At 33.2% G+C, this 25,135-nt stretch overlaps 2 protein-coding genes across 2 annotated transcripts in view; one reads left to right on the top strand and one right to left on the bottom strand.

The window, feature by feature from the left end:
• Positions 1-21,776, top strand: part of LOC111049273 (integral membrane protein GPR155-like) — a 36,328-nt gene extending 14,552 nt beyond the window's left edge. Inside the window, exons 5-13 of the mRNA XM_039440982.1 lie at positions 373-494; positions 1,099-1,270; positions 1,917-2,072; positions 3,969-4,129; positions 5,365-5,495; positions 5,689-5,797; positions 7,328-7,645; positions 8,720-8,869; positions 17,056-21,776. Coding sequence (XP_039296916.1) covers positions 373-494; positions 1,099-1,270; positions 1,917-2,072; positions 3,969-4,129; positions 5,365-5,495; positions 5,689-5,797; positions 7,328-7,645; positions 8,720-8,869; positions 17,056-17,266 — 1,530 coding nt within the window. The 3' untranslated portion in view covers positions 17,267-21,776. The remainder of the gene's footprint in view (positions 1-372; positions 495-1,098; positions 1,271-1,916; positions 2,073-3,968; positions 4,130-5,364; positions 5,496-5,688; positions 5,798-7,327; positions 7,646-8,719; positions 8,870-17,055) is intronic.
• An 894-nt stretch (positions 21,777-22,670) lies between these two features.
• LOC111049265 (mitochondrial intermediate peptidase) overlaps positions 22,671-25,135 on the bottom strand; it is a 29,799-nt gene continuing 27,334 nt past the window's right edge. Inside the window, exon 12 of the mRNA XM_022335300.2 lies at positions 22,671-23,040. Coding sequence (XP_022190992.2) covers positions 22,741-23,040 — 300 coding nt within the window. The 3' untranslated portion in view covers positions 22,671-22,740. The remainder of the gene's footprint in view (positions 23,041-25,135) is intronic.

Raw genomic sequence — 25,135 nt, 5'->3', positions numbered from 1 at the left:
TATCCCCATTTGTATTTGTAGCCTCTCGTGGTCAGAGAGGTATGGATTATTTGAAATGGCAGTTACGCGCTTATTAAAAAGAAAAAAAAACAATGTAAATGGCAACATCTAAGGTACACACTGAAAATATTATATTCTATAAGTTGCAATGATCAAAACCATCGAGTAAAGATACTGTTCAAGATACCTATATCTATTTGTCTCTGTCAAAACGTAGATACTTACGTACAAAAATATCATCTGTAAAATAGCGATCGTTTTTCCGTGAAATTCTATAGACTTTGAACAATCAAGATTTTTTAGTATAAAAATATAAATAAGTACAGTATTAAAATTATTGAATTAATTTCTGATTGCATATTTGAATTTCAGGTTTTCGCAAAGGCATTCCCAGCAGCTGCTCTGTTCTTACTCGGCCTCAGAATGGTCGGCAAAGTTCAAGATCTGTACGGAACGTCCCTGCTTGTTGTCATCATGCTTGTCTCAGCCAAGTTGTGAGTAGCTTATATAATTATGAAAAATTTTCGATTTTTTACAATATCAATTCCATTCTCACACAAATTGAATAGTCTACTTAGAGCATGTGTGCGTTGTACTTCCGAACAAATAATTTTGGAGATTTTATGATTTGATAAATGTTATTTTATCTTGTAACCAAAGACAGATACGTTGTATCGTTGCATTGAATCGTTGCGTTGATGATTAGGAATAAATATTGTATTTCATGATGAGATTAAAGTTTCACATTCCAGTCAATACTAATTCAGTAATATTGTCTGCTATTTTATAGCATTTCGTCTACCGCTAATGTAAACAAAGCTTTTGAAAGTAATCGATACATGAGTACCGTAAGTAAAGTTATTTTTTGTATTACTTGATACTATTGATGTCCTCTTGTAACAGTATTGAGCTATCAATTGATAATTTGACATCTTATGGGACCAGACTCCCCGTTTTTAAACGGTAGTCTCTATATCTATGTGGAAAGACTTCATTGCAGTGTTGTACATTTCGGATCGTAAAGATGGTGCTTTCCATCATTCAATTTTACAAGAGTCGAGAAGTGACTGAATGGCTGAATTGTCTGTTAATTTTCAGATTGGCAATGCCTCTTGTGACCCGTGAAGTAGTGAGTACAGTGATGCACTTGGCCGGCATGAATAAGACGGAAATAGCTGACTTCAGCACTTATGGCTTCCTGTATGGCACCATACCAGCTGCTCCAGCCACCTTCGTCTATGCACTCATGTATTCGCTCAACGCCGATTTGGTAAGCAAATCTCATTGGTTCAGGTTTTCTGTCAAGATTCAAGTAATGTATATCTATACTAAATATAAAGACATGGCATATAATATAAAACATTATATTGGCTTATATAATATATGAACCGGATACAAAATACATGTCTGAGTTACTGAACTGATTTACTTGAAATTTTGCATAAAGATTTTTAATTTACCGAGGATGGTTATAGGCCTATTTTCATTAATCAATTAATTATAACTTGAATAATTGAAACAAATTTATTCAATCAGCATAAAACTATAAAAACTCAATTCATTTTATTTGTGCTCTTAGCAGACCCATGCGGAGCACGGGCAGCACCTGCTTGTAATATATAAATACTTCTTTTCCACGTTATCAAATTAAAGAGTCATTCTATTCTATTATAGATATAAATGTTGTGGCTCAGGAAGTTGAAAGAACTTCTTAATAAAGCTATTTACATAGTACCGTATGCGGAAAAATAATGACTCTGTTCATCATACAGTAATTTATTCCAAAATAGTATGAATCTTTCATAGAATGGAAAATGGTACTAAATTATTAATTTTGTAATTAATTATTGTCAATAAATGAATTAATTGATATGAGAGAATCCATAATTTTGGTTTTTAATTGTGTTGAATTGCAGGTGGCTAGTGCAATGGTAGCGTGCACATTTTTAGCAGTACCTCTCCTCTTCACTTCGGCCAGAATGGTGCTGTCTTCAAATATGGATCCTGACAAGCTCATCCTCGTATGGAAATCCTATCAATTGCACATCAGCATTATTGGAATGCTATTATGTGTAAGTATTATGAATCTTATATGTAATATTACTTTTTACATTTTGTTTTTATTACGACTGATGCCTACATAAGCTTTTTTCTTGTACGTGGATAATGTTATAAGATGATGAAAGTTTATGCCTAGCGGCGGGATTCAAACCCACAACCAGGCAGCGGTAGCATATTATAGGGGGCGCCTTATGCCCCTATATACCAGTCAATAAAGACTAAAATTTGATCAACAGATTAGGGGAAAGCTGAAGTTTTGCAGGCTATTAGTATACTTAGTGCATAGCCTGGAACGACAAAGCCCACATCGTCCACCGCTTGCCCATGCAAGTAATAGTACCACCAACAGGTGATTTCAGGGGGAACTTTTTTTAAAAGTTAAAGCCATTTTTCGATCAAATGGAATGGTTCAGGACAAATTTGAGACAGCAGGGCTTGTAGAAAATGAAATTTCGAACAGTTCTTGTCCTATTTTTTCTTGCATTAATCTCTGGTACAGTACATCACGAAGAAATATGAAACTAAATTTTCTAATTAGCCTACATGTAACTTCTTAAATAATGGTGATAAGATCACATAATTGCGATGCAATTCATTGGAGTTTGAAGAGGAGAAATTTCTCTACAGACTGACTATAATCAGGACTTCCTAACCTGTAGTATGTAGAGTATATGTAGTAAAATTAATAAAACAATGAAAAATCTTGGGTACTATGAAATTTTATATTGTTTTATTAATTTAAAAAGTAGCCCATGTCAATGAAGTGTTTTTAGTATTTGTAGTGTATAGAAGGATCCTGCTATAATGTAAAAATTATTTCCCAATACTGGCACTACTCAATGTCGATTTGTAACTCATTCTTATCAAACTAATAATTCAATGATACAGTTTGAGCAACTGATCAAAGCTGATCAGCTGACACTTTGATTCAAATACACTCAACCTCTAGAAAGTTGAAGTTACTTGGAACGTTTTTTTTTTCATAAGGAGGCTACTTTTATTGTTTACAGTGACTTGTCTACCAAGAAATGGAATTAACACAAGAACGCTTGTTTTTCTGATTTGACGTGGATTATCGAGTCAAGGATGCATCGATCAACTCTCTTCCACTTTCAACACTGACACAACATAACTTTCAATTGTTGGTTTAATGGATTCGATTTTGGTCAAAGTTCACTCAAGAATGGGTCTTGTGGAAGTCGTCCAAAGTCAGTCTCGGTTCCACGAAATATTTGATGCTGTACATGAATTTATAATGGAAGATCAATGTGTGACCAACCGCGAAATTCTCGTTTCACGTAATTAAATTTGAATATTTTTCATTCAAACTCATATTTTTTTAATAAAACCTGTATTCTGATTATAAATTGTTGAGAGTTTTTATTCTAAGCATAATCTAAAAATGGTTTTCAATATTATAATCGAAGGGTACTTGCTTGCAGTTCTCCTGGACATTTTTCTTGAAAAGTAAAAAAGGTATTAACAATTCTTAATCATCTCTAATAAATTAAATTCATCTAAATTAAAGTTCTATTAATTGACATATTAATCATTTTGGTTATCTTCATTCTAAATATTATTTATTTAAAAAATCAAGTAGTATTGGAGAATTGCAGATGTATCCGTTAATGCACAGCTTTACTGTAATGGATGTAATTTTGAAAACATCCACGATGAAACATAATAGTCAATCTCTAGAGAAATTTATCCTCTTCAAACTCCAATAAACTCTATCACCATTATATGAATCCATCACCATTAAGAAGAAGATATACTTGTTTTACGAAACCCTTGCAGTTTCGAACTTTAAGAGGATCAAAGGGGATTCAAATTTCAATTTTCAATAGTAAGGTATAAAAATGCGTTAGTGATGACTTGGGTCTAATGTGATGAACGTCTTTTTCCAGATTTGGGTGCTGGTCATCTTTATAGTGAACAAGACTTACAAGAAAATGCCTCAGAAGATTGTTCTCTACATGCTCTTCTCCCAGGTACGATATTCATATGGTTTTTTGGCAGAGAGATCCTTTAGGATGTTTTGCCTCGCCGTATCACCCAATTTCACTTTTTATATACACTAAATTAGGTGAGATATTATACCAAACAATCCACTCAAGTACCAACCACTTATCTATCTTAGCTAGCTAGCTATTTTGATTTATTTATTGGATTGAACAAACAATACAATAGTCGGAAAAGAAAAGAAGCAGGCTATTGCTCAAAATGTCTTCTATTTTATAACTTTTTCTTAAATCATTATGTCAACACAGGATATCTTGAAATGTTGAGATTTTTTAAGCATCTGATATTATATAGTACGAGGGTCACTTTTTCTCAATCTCCAATAGCCAAACACAAAAGACGAATATATATAAAAGTATTATTTATTTTCTTCCAAGATTGTCATCCAAACTTGAACTATAATTTTATCAGTTCAAGTAACACTTATGATTATTCTCAAACATAATAATTGCAGTGAATATTGATACATTTTTGGTACCAGTAGACTAGCCAATCAAAACAAGGTTTAAAAATGTTGCCGTCAAATGAGTTGAAGAGGGCTATCACGTTGTTTTGGAGCTCCTAATTATGTTTTATTTATTTGTTTATTTACAATGCAAATGACACTAATTTAATAACATTGGTAGATGAAATAATAAGGTAGTCCTTGTGTGCTATTTTTCTTCCAAATTTATAGCTGACAAAGTCCAAGATAAGATTAGAATTTCACGTGTATAATTTTTATAAGATTTAGTCCAAAATAAACATGAAAACTGTAAATTTTGAAATTTTACTCTGGAAAACCGGGAATTACGCATGAATTTTTTATTTTAAAATAGGTGGCCACCCTGCTGTTATGATCGAATTTATGTCTATGTATACAATAGGAAATGAAAATGAAAATATCAATTTCAAAGAGATTGTATCAGAAGTGATGGAATCGATCTTAAGTCGTGCATACATTTTCAGTTTAATGAAAGGAATGGGAGATATTACATCAAATCAATGAATAACCATTCTTTTTCAGTGCATGTTGAACATATGATATTGAGAGCAGCATTGGTATTATCCAGTTTATGATCCAAACTTGTGAATTACATTTTCATAAATAGGCTACTTCTGAACTTGTCAAGTTGCTTCAATGCTTTCTATAGAAATATGATAAATAACGAATTTCATGATCATTAACATTGTTCTTCATCACTCATATTGGATATTTTCAACGCTCACTTTGGTCTGAAGAGCCTATTATCATCTTTGATAATATATTGTTGCTCATTAAAAAATATTTTTCCCTTTCAGAATCCCTGCATTGTCAGTGGCAGTTCTTATGTTCTTCACTACACCAACTGCTAAACCAACTGTGTATGAACTGGAGTATGGTAGTGCTGAAGCCACTCTGGAAATTTTCCTATTGCTGCTGTCGTTCATAGGTGAGTAATCAATTCAAAAAAAACAGAACTGACAATTAATTTGTTGAATAAGTAGAAGAGGAAGATGGAGAAAGAAGTTAAAAGGTGAAGGAAGATCCAGAATGAAGTTTATTTCTTGAAACTGTTCTAATGTGACTTCGTTGCTTAATTTGCTTTATTGTATTAATGTATTTTTTTGGTATTTGGTTTGCAGTTACGATGGGTTGCTTGATTCTCCACCAAAGATTCAGAAGGCAACGACGTCGTATGTCTCAGTCATCGACAGCTAGTTTGCGCAGGGAAAACTCCAACAACTCTATACAGTGAGTACTCACGAAGGAACAGTTCGCTATCTAAATGTTAATAAAGGTTTTGTCCAATAATTTGCGTTACGATAAGGGAACTGAATAAGAATGTTTTTATTTTTTCCACGGATAACTACTTCAAAATAAGACAATTCCAAAAAAAATCATTTCTCAATACAATGTAAATTGTCTATTCAACTGCCTATTAGAGTTTCAACTATCAAATTATCTATTATATTCACACACAGTATACGTTATACCATAGAATAGAGAAACAATCGCGTAAGTAGATATCTCATGGTATAGGGCGTTTATGTCGCAACTTTTACTGTTAACTCGAGCCGATTATTGTTGATTTTTTATGTTTTGGCCGAGTGAGAGTGCATGAACGGCACAATATGAGAGACTACCAGCGTCACACAGCTTCACAGGAAAGAACTACGTGGACTATCAGCTTGTAAAAGTTGCGACATAAACGCCCTATACCATGGTATATCTACTTAATATGCTATTTCTTCTCTATGGTTATACTCACCAGTATTCTTACGTGGAGTGAGAACTTGTTACATGAGGTCATTATGTTTTATTTACTTATAGTGCTGTTTTGTTTTTGTATCACTATGATGTCTGGTTTCACCAAGCTCGGTCAATACATATGAACATACATGTACAAGAAGGGTAAGATTTACAAGTGTGCACTGGAATTAACGGTAGTAACTATCGCTATGGAAACCATATGTCCCAGTGCACTCGTTGTAAACCGCCGTAATTGATTTGACCATGCTCAAATGTCTTAAGGCTGTGCAAAGGCTGAAAATAAACTTTCTACTGGTGATATTTTTCAACGTTTTTTGATTTGACTATCATCAAGCTATCAGAATGAAAAAGTTTTCGCTGAAATAATTTTTTCCCCATCATTACTTTTTGAGATATGAGCGCCTAAAGTTTAAATTTTTATGACAGAACATTTCAAATTCGGTAGGAGATTAATCATTGAGATTTAGAGGATAATCTCCATGGTATTGTTGATTGAATAAAACAAAAAATTTCGAAAATATCAATTTTTGAGAAAGTTATTCAATTTACTCTAAAATGTCCAAAAATAACTTTTAGTTGTTATTTTTGGTAAATTGAATAACTTTTTCAAAAATTGATATTTTCGAAAAAAAATTGTTTTATTCAATGAAAAATACCATGGAGTATTTACCCTCTAAATCTCATTGCTTAATCTCTTACCTTATTTGAAATGTTCTGTCCCAAAAATTTAAAATTAAGGCGCTCTTATCTCAAAAAGTCTCATATCTCATATCTCAAATGATCATTTTGATAGCTTGATGATATACAAATCGGAAAACTTTGAAAGATATCACCAGTAGAAAGTTTATTTTTAGCCTTTGCACAGCCTTAAGCGAGCTTGGTGAAACCGGACTTTAGTATATGGGTCTCATCAAACTCAGTGACAATCGTAGAATTGTATAAATATAATAATATCTTTACCTTTTAAAAATCTGTTCATTATTAATCAGGACTTTTGAAATGTGGCTGCAGGAATTGGGGCAAGCCGGTTGACAACGAATTGGACGGAGGCAGCTCACGGTACCTGGTGGAGGACAGTAGCGGCGGCGAGGCGCGACGCAGCGAGCTGGATAGTCCGGCCAAGTACGTGGCGCTGCTGTTCGTCACACTGTGCTCGATGTTCGTCAGCCTGGCCGTGTGCCTGTGGCAGGTGGTGATGGCCGACGAGACCACCGCTGTCTTCATCGAGCTGCTCTTCATCATGTCCACCTTCACCAAGGGACAGTCGCTGCTCATATTCGTGCTCTTTGGCATGGACACGTCCATTGTGTTCGAGAAGTTCATGAGCAGGTCAGTCGATAGAATTGTACCCTTTTTATTGACGTTTTTTTCGTTATCGCTTAATAGTTTGACACATTGTGAGACCGGACTCTCCATTTACGCGTTCCACGACTCCAATATTCGTTCTAGTTACTCGTGTGGAAACGTACTAGAACAAGTTTCAGGTTCAAATAAGTGTCTACATGGTTCAAGTTACATTCTTCTGGTAACATGTATACTGTAACTATTGTGACATGCTCTTTAGACTGTGAGTATTCTTTATAAATTACCCAAACTGAAGGTGAATTGAAGGTGACATTACAAGGTTCTTGTAGTAGCTTTATTTTTTATCGATCTCTTGCTAAGAACGTATTTAGAAATTATTTATAAATACCTCCTAAGAATTTCAATAAATAATGAGGAAAATACTAAGTCCTAGAGTCCAGTCTACTTTGGGAAAAATGTTTTCTATCCAGTTATTATCTGTGTTTTATTCTAAACTAGCAGGTAACCCGTGCTCCGCAAGGGTGTATTTTAAAACTTGACGTAATGGAATCTTGAAGAATTGAAAATAGACCTATAACCATCCTTGGTTAATTAAGAATCTATATGCAAAATTTCAAGTTAATCAGTCCAGTAGTTAAGACGTGATGATGTGTCAAACATAATTTCCCTATCCCGTACGTGTATAAGCTAGTTCTTTACTTTATTATAGTGTAGATTTTCGTATAGTTATATTCTAGAGTCTGAAGTATTGAAGACTATATTGTTTATAAAGTGCTATTTATGAGATACTAAAAAGGTTAGATGCTTACTCCTCAAAAGTTCGTGTGTTCGCCTGGTTTCTGGCCGATAACTTGTAAACCATCAATGAAAAATATATAATATAAATAAACAATAAATTATATTACCTTAATTAAACTTATACGTCGCAGAAATATGCTTACTTAATATGCTTAATACTTGTGACTTCAAAAGTAATGCTTTTAAAGGTTCCCTTTCAAAAGTTGATTCTAATCTAAGTCTCATTGATATTTTTATATTATTTGTGTATTTGTTATATCATCTATATTTGAGAAAATCTCGATTACACTCTTTGTGTAGAATGGATGTTGGATATCGATGGCTGCGACGGCCTGAGCCAATGCCATCTGCACTCTGGGACGACCTGTCGCTGGAGACCCGGCAGCTGTGTGAAAAGTTCACCAAAGACTACATCGGCAAATGCCGAGCTAATATCCTCAATGATAACTGGTATGTCAATATTACAAAATCTAAAACACTTTTTGACTTTTATAAAATTTTACCTTCTTTTTCCTCTTCAGTTTTCTGTCGTTATTCTTTTCGGATTCTGCGCGATTTCGGGCTTTTATAGTTTCAAGAATCGTTTACTTTTCCAACTTGCAGTAACTGTAATGACTTGATATTTTTTAGATTTGTTTTATGTTGATTATGCAGTTTTTTACAGTAGATTGCCAGTTTTGTACAATATATATTATTCATTATCTCTCCATTGTAACCCTTATCATTTCAATCTCCTCACGAATTGTGAGCAAGACTCTGAAAGTACTCATATGTATGTTGTAAAATCATCATGAAGATTCATTGTAATTGAGTTGAAATTGGATGGTTACTTTAATAGGTTATTACATTTAGGTATTTTTAGTTTCAGAGAAAATTTATTCAAATTCTCCTCAGAATATTTCCAAGTAAAGTTTATCAAGAAAATTTGCTCAATAAATCAACTAATAGTAAGAGCATTCGACTTCTGAACTTTAATCTTGTGGATCGATGGTCAAATAGATTACAGAGGTTTTGCTTGTAAAGTAAACTTTTAGAAAAACGTTCTACTTCCGCAAGCGTGAATGAAAATTAATGGAAAGATTGAATGAGAAATCTCATTGTAATTTTATGTTTAACAAACACCTCTTCTCACAAAACAAATGATGGGATCTTTATCCTCTTCTAAAATTATGAATTTCTCTATTGTCATTTTCAATTTAATTTCATCAAGTCCTATACTTGCGCTTTTCATCTATTGCTCCAATTTTTTGTTACCAAATTTATTTTTCTGCACATCTCCATCATAATTCTGACTATTTGTTTGTTGTTTCTTATTATTTGTTGCAGAAAAATCTCTTTACTTTCGAGTAGTACTTTGATCACGTCAATTGAATTCGGTAATGAAATGTTTGAGTTGAGGGGGCGCCTATGTCGGCAAAAATTGTAATCGCTTTTTGTCTCAAAGCTAGCCGTTGCACTTGTTGCTTTCAATATATTTTATTTTCTTTGGAATATAATAATCGTGTTGGAATTTACATTGTTGGAATTTTTCAAATAATTCATTTTTTGAATTCAGGCTACACTATTTTAAAGCATGTTCTCAATCACTTCCACTACACCTAGTACAGCACTAACATAAAATTGCAGTCTACACCAAAAACCCTCCACTTGTTAATTCCAATAGATTGACTTAATCTTTCACACAGTGTGCCAATTTTGAAATTCATGAGTGTCATTTTCAAATTTTGTATTTCATGAATTGCATGTACTAATTTATCACGTCAATGTCCTAGCATGCTCGTTTTTATTGTTTTTTCACAATTTGTACTATTGTTCACATTTTCATCAGTATTGAATAATATTCATTGTTGATTTCTACAAATTAATCTTCCAGCGTTCTATTATTGCATTACATGTAACCCGTTTTGATCTTCAATTAGCACTTCTCACCTTCGGATCCTTGGCATACATTTTCATCATACAATTTCATGAAACTTAAGTTCAACTCGTTCACAAATCTCGCGTTTTTATTCTATTCCTCCATTTAAACCTTTATGGATACAATAATAATGTATTCTAGTTATTATTATTTCCATTGTCATTCCCACTCACAGGATCTAATTTAGATCACAATATCTGCAAGATGTCAAGAATGATAGAAAATCTTGCTGTAAACAAGAACTTGTTACTTTTCATAGCTAAAGATTTGAGATCTTTCTTTGAGTTCAAGTTCCTTTTATCAACTGGAGAACTTTGATCTTCATTCAAGTCCTTAATTCAGTATTCTAAATATAATATGTAAAGTAACTTACATTTAAATAGTCAACTTTTTCAACTGGGAAATTCTTATCTCCATATTCAAAACTATATTTATTCTAAATATAAGATAAAAAGTAACTAGTTTGCGAGTTGTCAATTTCAAACATGATTTTACTGTAACACGTAAAAACGCGTTTTTCTACTATTAATATGATTTGTTTATGGGTTATTCAATCATCACCATTCTACATCATTACCTATCGCTTTTAACACAATCGCTTAAAGGGGGAACTTTACAAGCAATGTCCCGATTACTCTTGAATTCAGTCACAGTCAAATTTACGAAATATGGGTAAAAATATAAAAATATTGATGGTTGGGCTATTGAGATTGCAAAATGGTCATAAATAAGGCACGATTGGATTTTTTCATTATATTTTTTCAACACGGTATGTATACGGGGTTGACCTTGCTGTGGTCAAAGTTGAGAATTCTCTTGAGTGAGTAGTGTACTGTGTGTTTAATATCATCAACAGTTATGACTGAAAAAAGTACGTTCTCAGGTTATATATTTGGACACGTTTTAAGGCTCTAGGCCTCATCTTTGGTGTATAGAGAGTTCCTTTTAAGTTCATTAAAACCCAGGTTATGTCAAGTAAAAACGTTCGCTGAAGGTGTTATTCAGGGCTGAATAAATCAAGACTAATAAGGTCGTATTACATTAGGCCATCAGTGAGAGACCACGTGTGCTAACGAGGAGTCGCGGGGCATTAGTTTTCATTGTATTCATTACACTAATTCGGGACACCAGTTTCTGGAGGCCGACTGGTGTTTAATTCGGGTCGCCAGCCCGGCCACCAGTCCTGGTGTCTCAGCTTGCTTTCAATCAATCAATCAATCAATCAATCTCTTTATTCAAAACATACATCAAAATGTACATGAATGCATCTTTCTTTATTATTTTCAAAATAATAAAATAAATACAAGTAAAAAACAAAATACATCAACAATCGGTAGTCTAAATACATAATGAGTTGGCACTATAAAATTCTTCATAACTGTATAATTCTAATTCCACGATATACTTTTTCAGTTTGTTTTTAAACCTTGTAATATCTTTTTCATGATTAATCTTAGTAGGAAGGTAAGTGATGAATTTGATGCCCATATAGGTCGGGCTTTGTTTGTACTTCTCTTTACTATGTTCTTTGATAATAAAGTTGTTCCTATTTCTTGTATTATAGTCATGCACACTGGATTGCCTGGGGAATTTGTCTTCATTATTTTTTACGTGTAATATTGTTTTATAAATATAAAGTCCATACACCGTCATTAATTCTAACTTTTTAAAAAATGTCCTGCACGACTCTTGTCTATTTAAATTGAATATTTTTCTTACTGCTTCTTTTTGGAGTTTTAATATCCTATTCAAGTTAAATGCACTAGTCCCACCATAAATCTCAATGCCATATGAAATATGAGAGTGGACAGTGGCATAATACACGGATCTCAAAGTTAATAAATTATAAATGGGTGCCAGCCTTCTTAGTGCAAATATTCCTGTACTTACTTTTTTACATACTCTTGATACATGCTCTTCCCAATTGAGTTTGTTATCTAGATCTACGCCTAAAAATGTTATGTTATTTAGGTTATTTAGCTTCAGTGTACTTTTTCTTTTGGGATTTCTACAGGTGAAATGTACAAATTTCGTTTTATCATTATTTTAATAAAAGGTTCATTTTACTTAAAACGTTTTTTAAAAGCAATATTGTGTCATTACATTTTTCTTCGATTATATCCAAATCTTTGTCGAATATGCTTAAACTAATGTCATCAGCGTACATAAAAAATTTAGTATTTTCAATTACATCTTTCGCATATTTTGGTAATCCCCCCAAATAACAGAGGAACAAAAATGGCCCCAAAACAGATCCCTGCGGAACAGAGTAGTTCATGTACCTTAAACTAGATTTAATCTTACTTTATTTTTATCATAATACTTTATATTTACATATTGACTTCGACCCACCAAATATGATTCCATCCAGTTGAGCTCTTTTCCACAAATTCCATAAGTTTCTAGTTTTTTTAATAATATTCTGTGATCTACAGAGTCAAATGCTTTTGTTAAATCTAGGAAGGTGCCAACAATGCTGTACCCTTTGTCCAATTCTCTAAAATATTTTCAATAAACTCTATCAAGGCAGTCGTTGTAGACCTGTTTTTTCTGTAACCATGTTGTTCCGTGTCTAGTAATTTGTTTGTTTCAAAATAATTAATAAGCTGTATTAGCATACTTTTTTCAAATATTTTGCTATTGAAGGTTGAATTGCTAAAGGTCTATAATTTAAAGGATCGTAAGGATCTCCTTTTTTGAACACTGGTATCACTTTTGATACTTTTAGTTCATCTGGATACTTACCAAGTATGAGTGACGCGTTAATTACATGTAGCAGAGGCTTAATTAGGAATGATTTAGCTTCTTTTATAATTCTCATGGGAATTTCATCATACCCTGCTGACCACTTTGGTTTAATTGAATCGATGATATTGGACAATGTCTCTTCATCAATTGTTTTGGAGATAAACTTGAAATCTGTGATATGTAGCTCTTTATCATTTATTGGTGTGCCAGATTTGCTTAGATTCGGTACAACATGAGTATCGACCATTTCTACAAAATTAGTGTTAAGCATATTTGCGACATCATAGGGATTATCTATAACTAAATTGTTATTCCTGAGTAAAATATTCTTGCAAACCTTATCATTTTTGTTTTGTGTCTCGGTATTCACTATATGCCAAATTGTTTTATTTACATTTGTTGAATTTTTTAGTTTAGCTTCAATGTGTTTAGTTTTCTTTAATTGAATAGTTTTTCTAAAGCGTTTCTTATGAGCTTTTAAATTTTCCTTCAAATTGATATCACTTTTATTTGTCCTAAATAATCTATTAGCTTGTATGAGATTTTCGTGCTCATTGACAACTTCAACATCAATCCACTTATTTTTAAGCCTCTTCTTCACAATTCTACTTAGAGGAAAATGCCAATTAAAATAATACTTCAGTGAATTGTAAAAATAAGTGAATTTACTCTCAGCAGGACTCAAATAAAGCTCAGTCCAGTCTATTCTGGCTAGGTCATTCTTAAAACAAGTAATTTGATCATCCTTCACTTCATCCATCACTCCTTTACTTTTAAGCTTATTATTTACATCTAATATATTGAAAATTTGCCCATCGTGATCCGATAGTGCCGTAATTAAACACTCCACAAGAATATCCCTTTTGTTAAGACTGGTGATGAAATTATCAATTGCCGATTCACATGCGTCAGTTATTCTAGTGGGTATATCTACGGTATATTTTAATCCATGCATATTTATTACATTGATAAAATCAGTTTTCTTTCTACCCTCCCTCAAAACATCGACATTGAAGTCTCCTCCTATTACTACATTTTTATTAATCTTACAGATCTCTATTAAAAATCGATTAAATTTTTCCAGGAACATCTCAATATTTTCTGATGGAGTTCTATAAAATCCAGCTACAATATATTTCTTGTTATATATTTCTATTTCTATTGTACATGTCTCAAAAATCTTATCTTCATTTATAACATTTATTGTCTTAGTCATGATGTTTCTGCATTCGATTAGTTTATCAGATACTAATATCAATACTCCACCCCCCCCCCTAAAAGACTTCCTTACATACCAACACTTACAATAATATCCTGGTATTTTAATTTTTTGAATTTCATTTTCATTTCATTTATGTTCAGTCACAATAACTATGTCTGGTTTGTTTTCCTGTAATGTAATAATTAGTGCATCAATTCGAGACTCCAAATGCTGTATGTTTTGATGGAAGATTACTAACCCATTCTTTAGTTTACAATTCACATTTTTTACTCTATAACTCTTAATTCTAGTTTTCTTGTCTTTATTCAGTTTAAAATGTTTTAGGTTGGCAACTCTCCTTTTTGAACTAAATAGTTTAAACTAGATGTACTCATATTCATCATAGCACCAAATTGAGTTTTTTGTCCTAACAATAGCGAGACATTTTCATTTAGCTCAGCAGATACATTTTCATTACCTTTATCACCTGTAGTTTGCCAATTTGACTCCACTTCTTCTCTCATGTGTCCTATCGAGTCTAATCTACTCCTATCAATACCCTCGGCCATTGCACAATTTATTATTGGAATATGCTTTACAACACTAGTGACTCTCTGATGTTCCACTAGCGACCCAGCCTGGTGGTCCAATGTAATAGCCAAATAAAATCATGAAATTAATAATATATAATGATGTAATTAAATATTAAATGAATAATTTAATAGCCAAAGGATTTAAGGCTGCGCACATACTTTACTTTACTTTTCTTGTTCGTCACAATTATTAAACACAACACTAGTGACTCTCTGATGTTCCACTAGCGACCCAGCCTGGTGGTCCAATGTAATAGCCAAATAAAATCATGAAATTAATAATATATAATGATGTAATTAAATATTAAATGAATAATTTAATAGCCAAAGGATTTAAGGCTGCGCACATACTTTACTTTACTTTTCTTGTTCGTCACAATTATTAAACTGCATTAAGGGAGCAACGATCCCGCAGTATATGACACGTCAAAGTTTAATCTAATATCTACCATATTTCAACATAACATACATCAATCAAACATTATTCAACGAGGAAGTCTGCTAACCTGTACGGACACAATACAATAAGGAATTCCCTGAGTGTTTTTTTTAACTCCTTCAAGCCATAAATTCCTAGCGAGCAACATAGAGAGCAATTTGGTGATTTAAAAGCTACGCAAACTTGAGTTGCTCATTCATGACACACAAAGTTGAATGTGTCGTTGATAGTGAAGTGATAATAAGGTAGATGGGAGCCATGTCTTGCTCCGGCTACTATATCAACACGATTATATGGAAACTATTGTCTCTCCAGTCACCTCATGCTAAAAACTAGTTGCCATCAGCATTTAATTGTACATTTTTTTGTTATGTCAGTACTAATAATATGTTATAAAACAAAATATTGAGTTTATTTAGTTTTGATAACGACAACTTCCTCTCCTCCTTCGATTCTGTTATACTGACCACTAAACTGGCAACTTCAAAAATAACACGTATTCTATTCAAAAAGTAACGAATCACTTAATGTTGGGAAGAGAACAACAGGCTAAGCTCGAAACTGTTCCTCTCGCGAATTTTAATGAACAAAATGTACCAAAAATAAGATTATGTTTCCACTTCAACAATTATTTACTAGTAGTTCTGTGAACAGTAGACCTCACGCAGTATTCTCATCCACAAGTACCTGATTGAAACTAAAGACCTTATGGAAATACAGCAATAGACTGGCTTCTCCACACATCTGTGTAATCACTTGTCAGCTGATTTATGATGAATAGTTCTATAGTCTGGGGCCTGTTTCATAAAAGTTACAAGTCCTGTAATACAGGAGAATCACCATTCCAATTACATGCTCAATATAGCCGATAAAATCAGCTGTTCCTGTATTACAGGACTTCTAAATTTTTATGAAACAGGCCCCAGATTTTTACTCTAATATTGGCGTATGAAGGAGGCTCCTTTCTCCTTTCATATTATCCTTGAAATGCAAAATTTCCAAAAACCTTGTATATACGTCGACGCGCAATTAAAAAAGGAACATAACTGTTTAATTTTCATGAAAATCTATTACCGCGTTTTGCCGTAAATGCGCAACATATAAGCATTTAAAAATTTAAACATTCAAACATTCATAGATTTAAACATTAAGAGAAATGCCAAACCGTCGACTTGAATCTTAGACATCACTTCGCTCGGTCAATTAATTTACTTGTACAAAACACTATAATTATATTATAATTATGACCATGGAGAAAAAAGTAGTCTGAGTGTACCAATCCAAGAATGTATAAACTAGAACTTTGATCGTAAGCAAGTTACCAACTGTATTCAATCAAAATGTTGCACTCAATAATCACTTAAACTTGGAAAACAATGATATATTAAAATGAGTTGAAGCAGGAAAAGGAAATAAACTTACTAAAAGCACAGTGTATGAACAGGCTTATAAACTAGCTAGGCTAGGCACAAACCATTTAGTCAAGACAAGACATGATCAGACACGTTTAGTCACAATACTTCACATAGTTGCTTATGACATGTCTAACTGCAATGACTAATCGGTGTGTGCTGCTTCATAAACAACTATGTAAAGTATTGTGTCTGATCATGTCTAGTCTTGTCTGAGTAGCTGGTGTGTGCCCAGCCTTACATGTGACTCAAAAGCACCTCTAGTCGACCAGTTGCATACCGCCAGTTGCTCTCTGTAAATCGATGTATGTTTGTTGTGATGCAGGTGGGTGATGAAGGACTACCGACAGACTTTCACGGGCCACGACCTGGTGACGTGGCTGGTGGCGAATGACGTGTGCCAGGATCGCGCGGAGGCCGTGCAGTACGGCAATCGACTCCTCGCCGGACAAGTCATCAAACACCTCAACGGCAACCAGCTCTACAAGGACGACCCCACCATCCTCTTCACATTCACTTTCCCCAATCATAATTAGACCCACCACTAAAACTAATTTTATTTCATCTTCTGACTACAATATTTACTATCATTTGAGCCACGTCTCTGTAGAGAGGCAATGCTCAAGATACGTTGCACCACGCGAAATCTCAATTTTCATTCTGGTTGAGCCATCTCTCTATGCAGAGATATACATTGCATCACGCGAGATTCCGATTGGTGTAGCCTACAGTTACTTTATATAGTAACTTTAGTGTAGCCCAGCATTAAAGCCGCAGGTATTATTTTATTGAATTTTTTGACATAAAGTAATGGATTAAGTGACTGTGAACTTTTGAGTGTCTCGCTAATTTATTACCAGACACTAATCTCTTAATACTAAAAACTTTGTAGTATTTTGTTACTTCTGACTACAATATTTTCTGTCATTTGAGCCATCTGTCTACAGAGAGACAATGCTTAATATACGTTGCACCACGCAATTTTGTTTTCGGTTGGTGCAGCCCAGCATTAAAGTCATAGGTTTTGTTATTTTATTGAATTTTTTGACATAAAGTAATGGATTAAGTGACTGTGAACTTTTGTATGTCTTGCTAATTTATTTCCAGACACTAATCACTAATCTCTCACTTTATTTTCAGACATGACCGTGAATATTGTAGTATATATTTTTTTTAATTCATTGACATACATGAGTCTGATGCTTAACTTGACGAATATTACGTTGAGTTTTTATTTATCACACGTTGGAGTTGAAGTCCTAATGTATAAAATCCATGGTGTCCCATTCATAGAAATTGAAAAATTAGTAGAAAATTACAGTAGATACTAGATGCTAACACACTAGAATACTGTAAATTATTTTACAATAATTATTTATAATGACCTTTTATTTCGTCAATCCATAAAAAAATGTATTACAAAAATTATTATTGCCTACTTTTTGAAAATCGAAAAAAAAATCAGATTATACATTGTAAAGTGTTAATGTTTCTAGTGTGTAATAATACTTCAATACTTTATCGTGAACAGTGAGTAATAACTATATTAATGTGATTATAAAAGTTGATACTACATCTGTGATTGAAAATCATAATCTATATTGGGAGCCTTTTATTCATCAATATTTATATTTTGAAGTCAGACCTTATATTTATTATTAAATCTATTTATGGATTAATCATCATCAGCAGTATCATCCAAAATTATATATTTTTAAAATAATGCATGCTCATATAGTATTGGAATGTTCTCATTAATAAATAATGTCATAGATAATATAAATATTATAGGTAACATCATGCGTACAATAATAGTATAAGTTAAGCCGTTTATGTACAAAGTACTGTCCTTTATTCTTGTGACTGATCTATGGATTATATTTGAATTCTGATTGATTTATTCACTTATAGGGGTTAAGCAAACCCCTATTTGAACAAACATTTTTTGATCAACATCATTTTTATAACCAGGTATCTTAAGTTTTTATGTGTTGGGTTTATTTTTTCCATAATTACACATTTTTACTTTATTAAACTCTTTGTGCTGTACCAAAGTACTGTAAACTTGGGAATGGTTGAAGTATATTTTTATCATAAATATTGGCATTATAATAATTATGATTGCATCAAGAAGGTTGTTATTTTTGTCGTTTTTCATTTGAAAAATATATCATTTTTTTAGAAATTATTTTTTAACTGAAATAAGAGGTTTGTAATAAGAGTAAATAATTGCAGAATTATTTTTTGCATGAAGATGCACTTTTTTGGCTAATTACTCTATTAGTCTCAACCAACTGCAGAACAAAATATCTTGTTCAGAAATAATTCAGTTAGATCATTACTCCACGGGTCATTCGTTACTCGTTCTCTGATAATTTTGAAAAAGATCATGGTTAAAGATGGTATCCTCAGTAAAGTGCTTGAGGTATTTTAAAAAAAGTGTGAAAGGCCTAAGACCTATGGAAAATGAGTATGCCATGTTTGCTTTGTTGTATATACTATGTATATACTTTGTTGTATACTTCACCAAAGTTGTTGGTTTGTTTCTAAGATTTCATTAATGGCCAATTGGCGGTACTGTAACAAACTCTTTGTTACTCTCCTACAAATAAGAACTGCTTTGTTTTATTATCTTGCTAGAATAGTTGAGACTGAATAATTGTGATCATTGAGAAACCGGTTTAGTATATAGTAATTTGTTGTGAAAGTTGCTTTGAAATCAGAGGTTGAATTTAATTTACTTAATATAGGGTTGGATAGGGAGGTATGGATTATTTGAAATAACAGTTACACAATAAACAAAACTCGAAATTTATTTTTTAGTGTGGACTTTGATGTTGCCATTATTAAAATTGAAGAGGAAAAAATAAAAACCTTGTTTATGTACGAAAATAACATCTGTTGAATGTTGTCCGTTTTTGTCCATACACTCCTGTAGACGTTGTAAGAAGTTATCCATACTCCTCTGAAGCATTGCACGTGATACCGCTCGAATTCCCAGTGTTATTGTTCCACTCAGAGCTTCAAGGGTTTGTGATTTGTTTATTTATACACGTGCTTTTAGGTAGCCCCATAAAAAATAGTCACAAGGCGACAGGTCCGGTGACCGAGGAGGCCACTCCACATCTCCACGCAACGAATGAGGCGTCCAGGGAAGGTCTGCCTTATAAATTCCATAGCTGCTCTCGATGTATGGCATGTCGCCTCATCTTGTTGAAACCATACAGTTGAGACGTCGTCTTCTCAATTGTGGCAGAAAAATTCACGCAGCATAACGATCCGTTTTGACAGTGACGGATCGACCGTTTTCTCGAAAAAAGTAAGGGCCAATAATTGGTTTTCTGAGGCTACCTAAAAGCATGTATTTACATAAACAAACCACAAACCCTTGAAGCCCTGATTCGAACAATAACACTAGAAATTCGAGCGGTACCACGTGCAATGCTTCAGAGGAGTATGAACAACTTCTCACAACGTCTACAGGAGTGTATGGACAAAAACGGACAGCATTTAACAGATGTTATTTTTCGTACATAATCAATGTTTTAATTTTTTCCTCTTCAATTTTTAAAATTGCAACATTCAAGGTACACACTAAAAAAATAAATTTATAATTTCGTTTAAAAATTAGTGTGTATATGTTATTTCAAATCATCCATACCTCCCTGTCCAACTCTGTATTGATGGTTGTAGTTAAAAATTAATAATTACTAAGCATTGATTTTTCTATGTAACTGATATTTTTTAAACTTTCTTTTCATCTCTATAAGTTTATTAATTGATTTAGCCTAATAAGAGTGGGATACATTTTATTTGTGATTTTTATCTTTGTGGTTTCAAATTGAACTAAATATGATCAAGTAAATAGTTTTCATAATTATGTGATTATAGCCATTTATATTTTATTGTTCAGTGTGTTATTCTCTTAATACTACAGAATTATTATCAAATAACAATGTCTTACACTTTTATGTAAATACATCAATAGAAAATACCTTAAGACAATTTCAATAAACTATTACGATAAATTTATATAAAAATACAATTTTCAGCCTTGAATTGTATTTTTATGCATTGTAATTTCATGTCTATAAATTAACTCGCTGCCCCAGTAAATTTAAATAACAATCAAAAATATTCTATCTAAAAATAAAATTAAGAATGTATTCATAGAAAACATTGGTTTTAATCACTATTCGTAAAAATTATCATCATCTTTCACCCAAACTCTGCTACTATTGATCAATTTCACTTTCAGAGTTAAACATTTATTTTTCCAATTTAGTTAGCTAGTTGATAAACGCTTCAAATAGTTCACTAGGATTTGAACAATAATTTAAATATTTTTTTGTAACTTCCTTAACAATTCATATAAACACATGTAGTCTATAAATGTAAAATCAAGTACATCAATCTTGACTGATACAGTAGTGCTGCATCTTTCTAATTTTGTTGAACATTCAAGTTCCTCAATATAATGAAACTTACAATTTATAACAAGTATGCATCTATTTGAAAGTTTTAATTATTAATAGGCTATAACCTTCTATTATCTACACTTTTGCATTTCTATTACATCTGAAATAAGTGGATCAGATCAAGACCTATCTCTCATGCCAATGAAATTTGATGGTAAAACCCAAGAAATCTGGAATCTATATTCTAGATTCCTTGGTAAAATCTAAATTAAGTTACTTGATCTATTTTTTTACATCATGTGATAATGTTATAGTTACCGGTCCAAAAGATTTCTAACTAACTCTCCTCTGCTTTAAGCAAGAACAATATTCATTTTCATCTAAAATCTTGAATCTTTAATGTATTTATTTGACCAAATCCCTTCAATACAACCATATTGTGTAGTAATTGGAAATTGTGATATGTCGTTCAAAAACTTGGATACTTATTGTTAAGCTAATGTAATATCAAAAAGAAATACAATTGACAGCCTTAAATTGTATTTTATTAGATACATCGTATAATTAAACAGTTATTTTGATCTGAGTGATTGTTAAAATTGTATCCAATAAAGTTCAACTGAACGAATAGATTGTTTCATTATTTATTAGTTTTACACCCTTGATTGACTAATTCTCAATATATTTCAAGTTTTTTATATTAAAGTTTTTTAACAGGTCAAAATTTTCGATTTGGATGCACTATCAAGTTATCAAAATGGAATAAATTCCGGTAGAATTTTGTTCTATATTATTTATTACTCACATTTTGAGTTATGAGCGCTCCAAGTTGCAATTTTTCCAAATGACCATTTCACAATAATTAGCAGTTGAAGTCATGAAATTTTGAGAATAAATTCTTCAAGATATTGTTAATAAGCAATACTTGCAAATTGAATAATAAACACTATTGTTAATAAAATACTAAATTAAAAAAAAAAATTATTTCGGATTAATTTACTCCATTTCTAAAACTTTGTTTTATTTTAACCAGGCTTTCGTTTATCCATTGGAACAGCATATAATTAATCCACCACCGTTATTTAGATGATTTGGAGACCACTTTGTGCCTTTTCATCTCTCATCACAAACACCCACTTCTTTTATCAACATCTTTTGTTCACATTTGAAGCAAAAGCATTGCTGTAGGGATTAGAAGTTGGCTGAACAATACCTTTGTATTTATAGACCGTGGGCTGAAGAATCAATTTACGCGATCTCTGGTGGCAAAATTTCTCCATGAAAAGTTTACATATTCTCTATGGAAGCACTAGCGTTTTAGCTTATGTCAAATAATTTTCAAAGTAACAAATTCATTCAAAGTGAGATTATTTGTGAATTTGAAATCAGGCGCTCAGCCTCTGTCATTTGATCTTTACACCACATCTTCTAACACGGAAGCGCTAGCGTTTAAACTTCTGGTCCCCTATGACTAAGAGGAGGATTTCATCTTTTAGAGAGAACAAATGACTACAATGACTATATTAGAATCAATAAATTCGATTTAATCAACACAAACATTTACAACGAAAAAGGTGAACTGTACAAATTCTCTAAGCAATATCCTGCGCGCTTTTGAGCGTTGATGACTCGGCGTCCAAATCCTGAATGAGAGCCGAAACCAGATTGGTGGGGGTGACATCGCGGTTCAGGAAGTCGGACACCAGGAGGCGCAGTGGTTTCCCCCCGCCATGACTGAGGCATTGTTCACGGAAGCGCTCCCCCGCCTCCCGGCTGAACGGGTCGGCCTTGAAGGTCGACTGCCAAATCCAGCTGGCCACCGCCCTGCTCATCAGGTACGAGTAGTACTTCCCTCCGTAGCCAATCAGGTGCGTGAATCTCAACTGCCACGCCTACAAAATCAATCACACTCGTTCAGTCCTACACAGCAAATCACAATCAAACTTGTTTAGTTTTTAACAATTATTCCTAGGCGGATTCTGTGCAAAGCGACGACTGCTTTTTACTTTCCTTGCCCTATTACCATAGGAAAGGAAAGTATTGCTTTCCGAAAAAAATTAAGGTACCCCAATTTCTATATTTCTATACGTTTCAAGGTCCCCTGAGTCCAAAAAAGTGGTTTTCCGGTATTGGTCTGTATGTGTGTGTGTGTGTGTATGTGCGTCTGTGTACACGATATCTCATCTCCCAATTAACGGAATGACTTGAACGAACAATTTCGATCAAATGCGATTCAAGATGGCGGCTAAAATGGCGAAAATGTTGTCAAAAACAGGGGTTTTCACGATTATCTCGAAAACGGCTCCAACGATTTTGATCAAAGTTATACCTAAAATAGTCATTGATGAGCTCTATCAACTGTCACCAGTCCTATATCTGTAAAAATTTCAGGAGCTCCGCCCCATCTATGCAAAGTTTGATCGTAGATTCCCAACTATCAGGCTTCAGATACAATTTAAACAAAAAAAAATGAGTGGAAAACATTGAGCATGAAAATCTCTACAATTAATGTTCAGCAACATTTCCACCTAAAATTGAAAATAAGCTCGAAATTCGAGAAAATGTGTTTATCCAAAAGCAAACTGTTGGCAACTGTTGATTCTATTAAATGATTCACTATGAAGAGATAGCTGACCTTGTGTGTCTCCAGCATCATTACTCTGTCACCAGCTGGCTCAAATCTTTGAATAGTAGACTTGAGATGCGCGGGAGCACTAACGTCAGGTGATCAATTTTCATAACGGCAAGGAAAGTTGTGTGAGTGCACCACACCAGATTTTTACTTTCCTTGCCCTACTACCATAGGTAAGGAAAGTATTGCTTTCCAAAAAAAATTAAGGTACCCAAATTTCAAGTTTTCTATACGTTTCAAGGTCCCCTGAGTCCAAAAACATGATTTTTGGGTATTGGTCTGTGTGTGTGTGTATGTCTGTGAACACGATAACTCCATTCCTAATTAACCGATCGACTTGAAATTTTAAACTTAAGGTCCCTATACCATGAGGACCCGACAATAAGAAATTCAATAAAATTCAATTCAAGATGGTGGAAAAAATGGCGGATAATTACTAAAAAACCATGTTTTTCACGTTTTTCTCGAAAATGGCTCTAACGATTTTCTTCAAATTTATATCATGGATAGCTATTTATAAGCCCTATCAACTAGCATAAGTCTCATTTCTGGGAAAATATCAGGAGCTCCGTAATATTCTTGAGAAAAATGGCGGAAAATGACTAAAAAACCATGTTTTTCATGGTTTTCTCGAAAACGGCTCCAACGATTTTCTTCAAATTCATACCATGGATAGCTATTTTTAAGCCCTATCAACTGGCATAAGTTTCATTTCTGGGAAAATTTCAGGAGCTCCGTAATATTCTTGAGAAAAATGGCGGATAATGACTAAAAATGTGTTTATCCAAAAGCAAACTGTTGGCAACTGTTGATTCTATTAAATGATTCACTATGAAGAGATAGCTGACCTTGTGTGTCTCCAGCATTATTACTCTGTCACCAGCTGGCTCAAATCTTTGAATAGTAGACTTGAGATGCGCGGGAGCACTAACGTCAGGTGATCAATTTTCATAACGGCAAGGAAAGTTGTGTGAGTGCACCACAGCAGATTTTTACTTTCCTTGCCCTACTACCATAGGTAAGGAAAGTATTGCTTTCCAAAAAAAAATTAAGGTACCCAAATTTCAAGTTTTCTATACGTTTCAAGGTCCCCTGAGTCCAAAAACATGATTTTTGGGTATTGGTCTGTATGTGTGTATGTGTGTGTGTGTATGTGTGTATGTCTGTGAACACGATAACTCCATTCCTTGGAGTCGATAACCGATCGACTTGAAATTTTAAACTTGAGGTCCCTATACCATGAGGACCCGACAATAAGAAATTCAATTCAAGATGGCGGAAAAAATGGCGGATAATTACTAAAAAACCATGTTTTTCACGTTTTTCTCGAAAATGGCTTTAACGATTTTCTTCAA

This window comes from Nilaparvata lugens, chromosome 1 (genome assembly GCF_014356525.2).
Source record: "Nilaparvata lugens isolate BPH chromosome 1, ASM1435652v1, whole genome shotgun sequence".
Lineage (NCBI taxonomy): Eukaryota > Metazoa > Arthropoda > Insecta > Hemiptera > Delphacidae > Nilaparvata > Nilaparvata lugens.
Note: the sequence above shows the minus strand (reverse complement) of the source record. Positions and strands in the feature narration are given on the sequence as shown.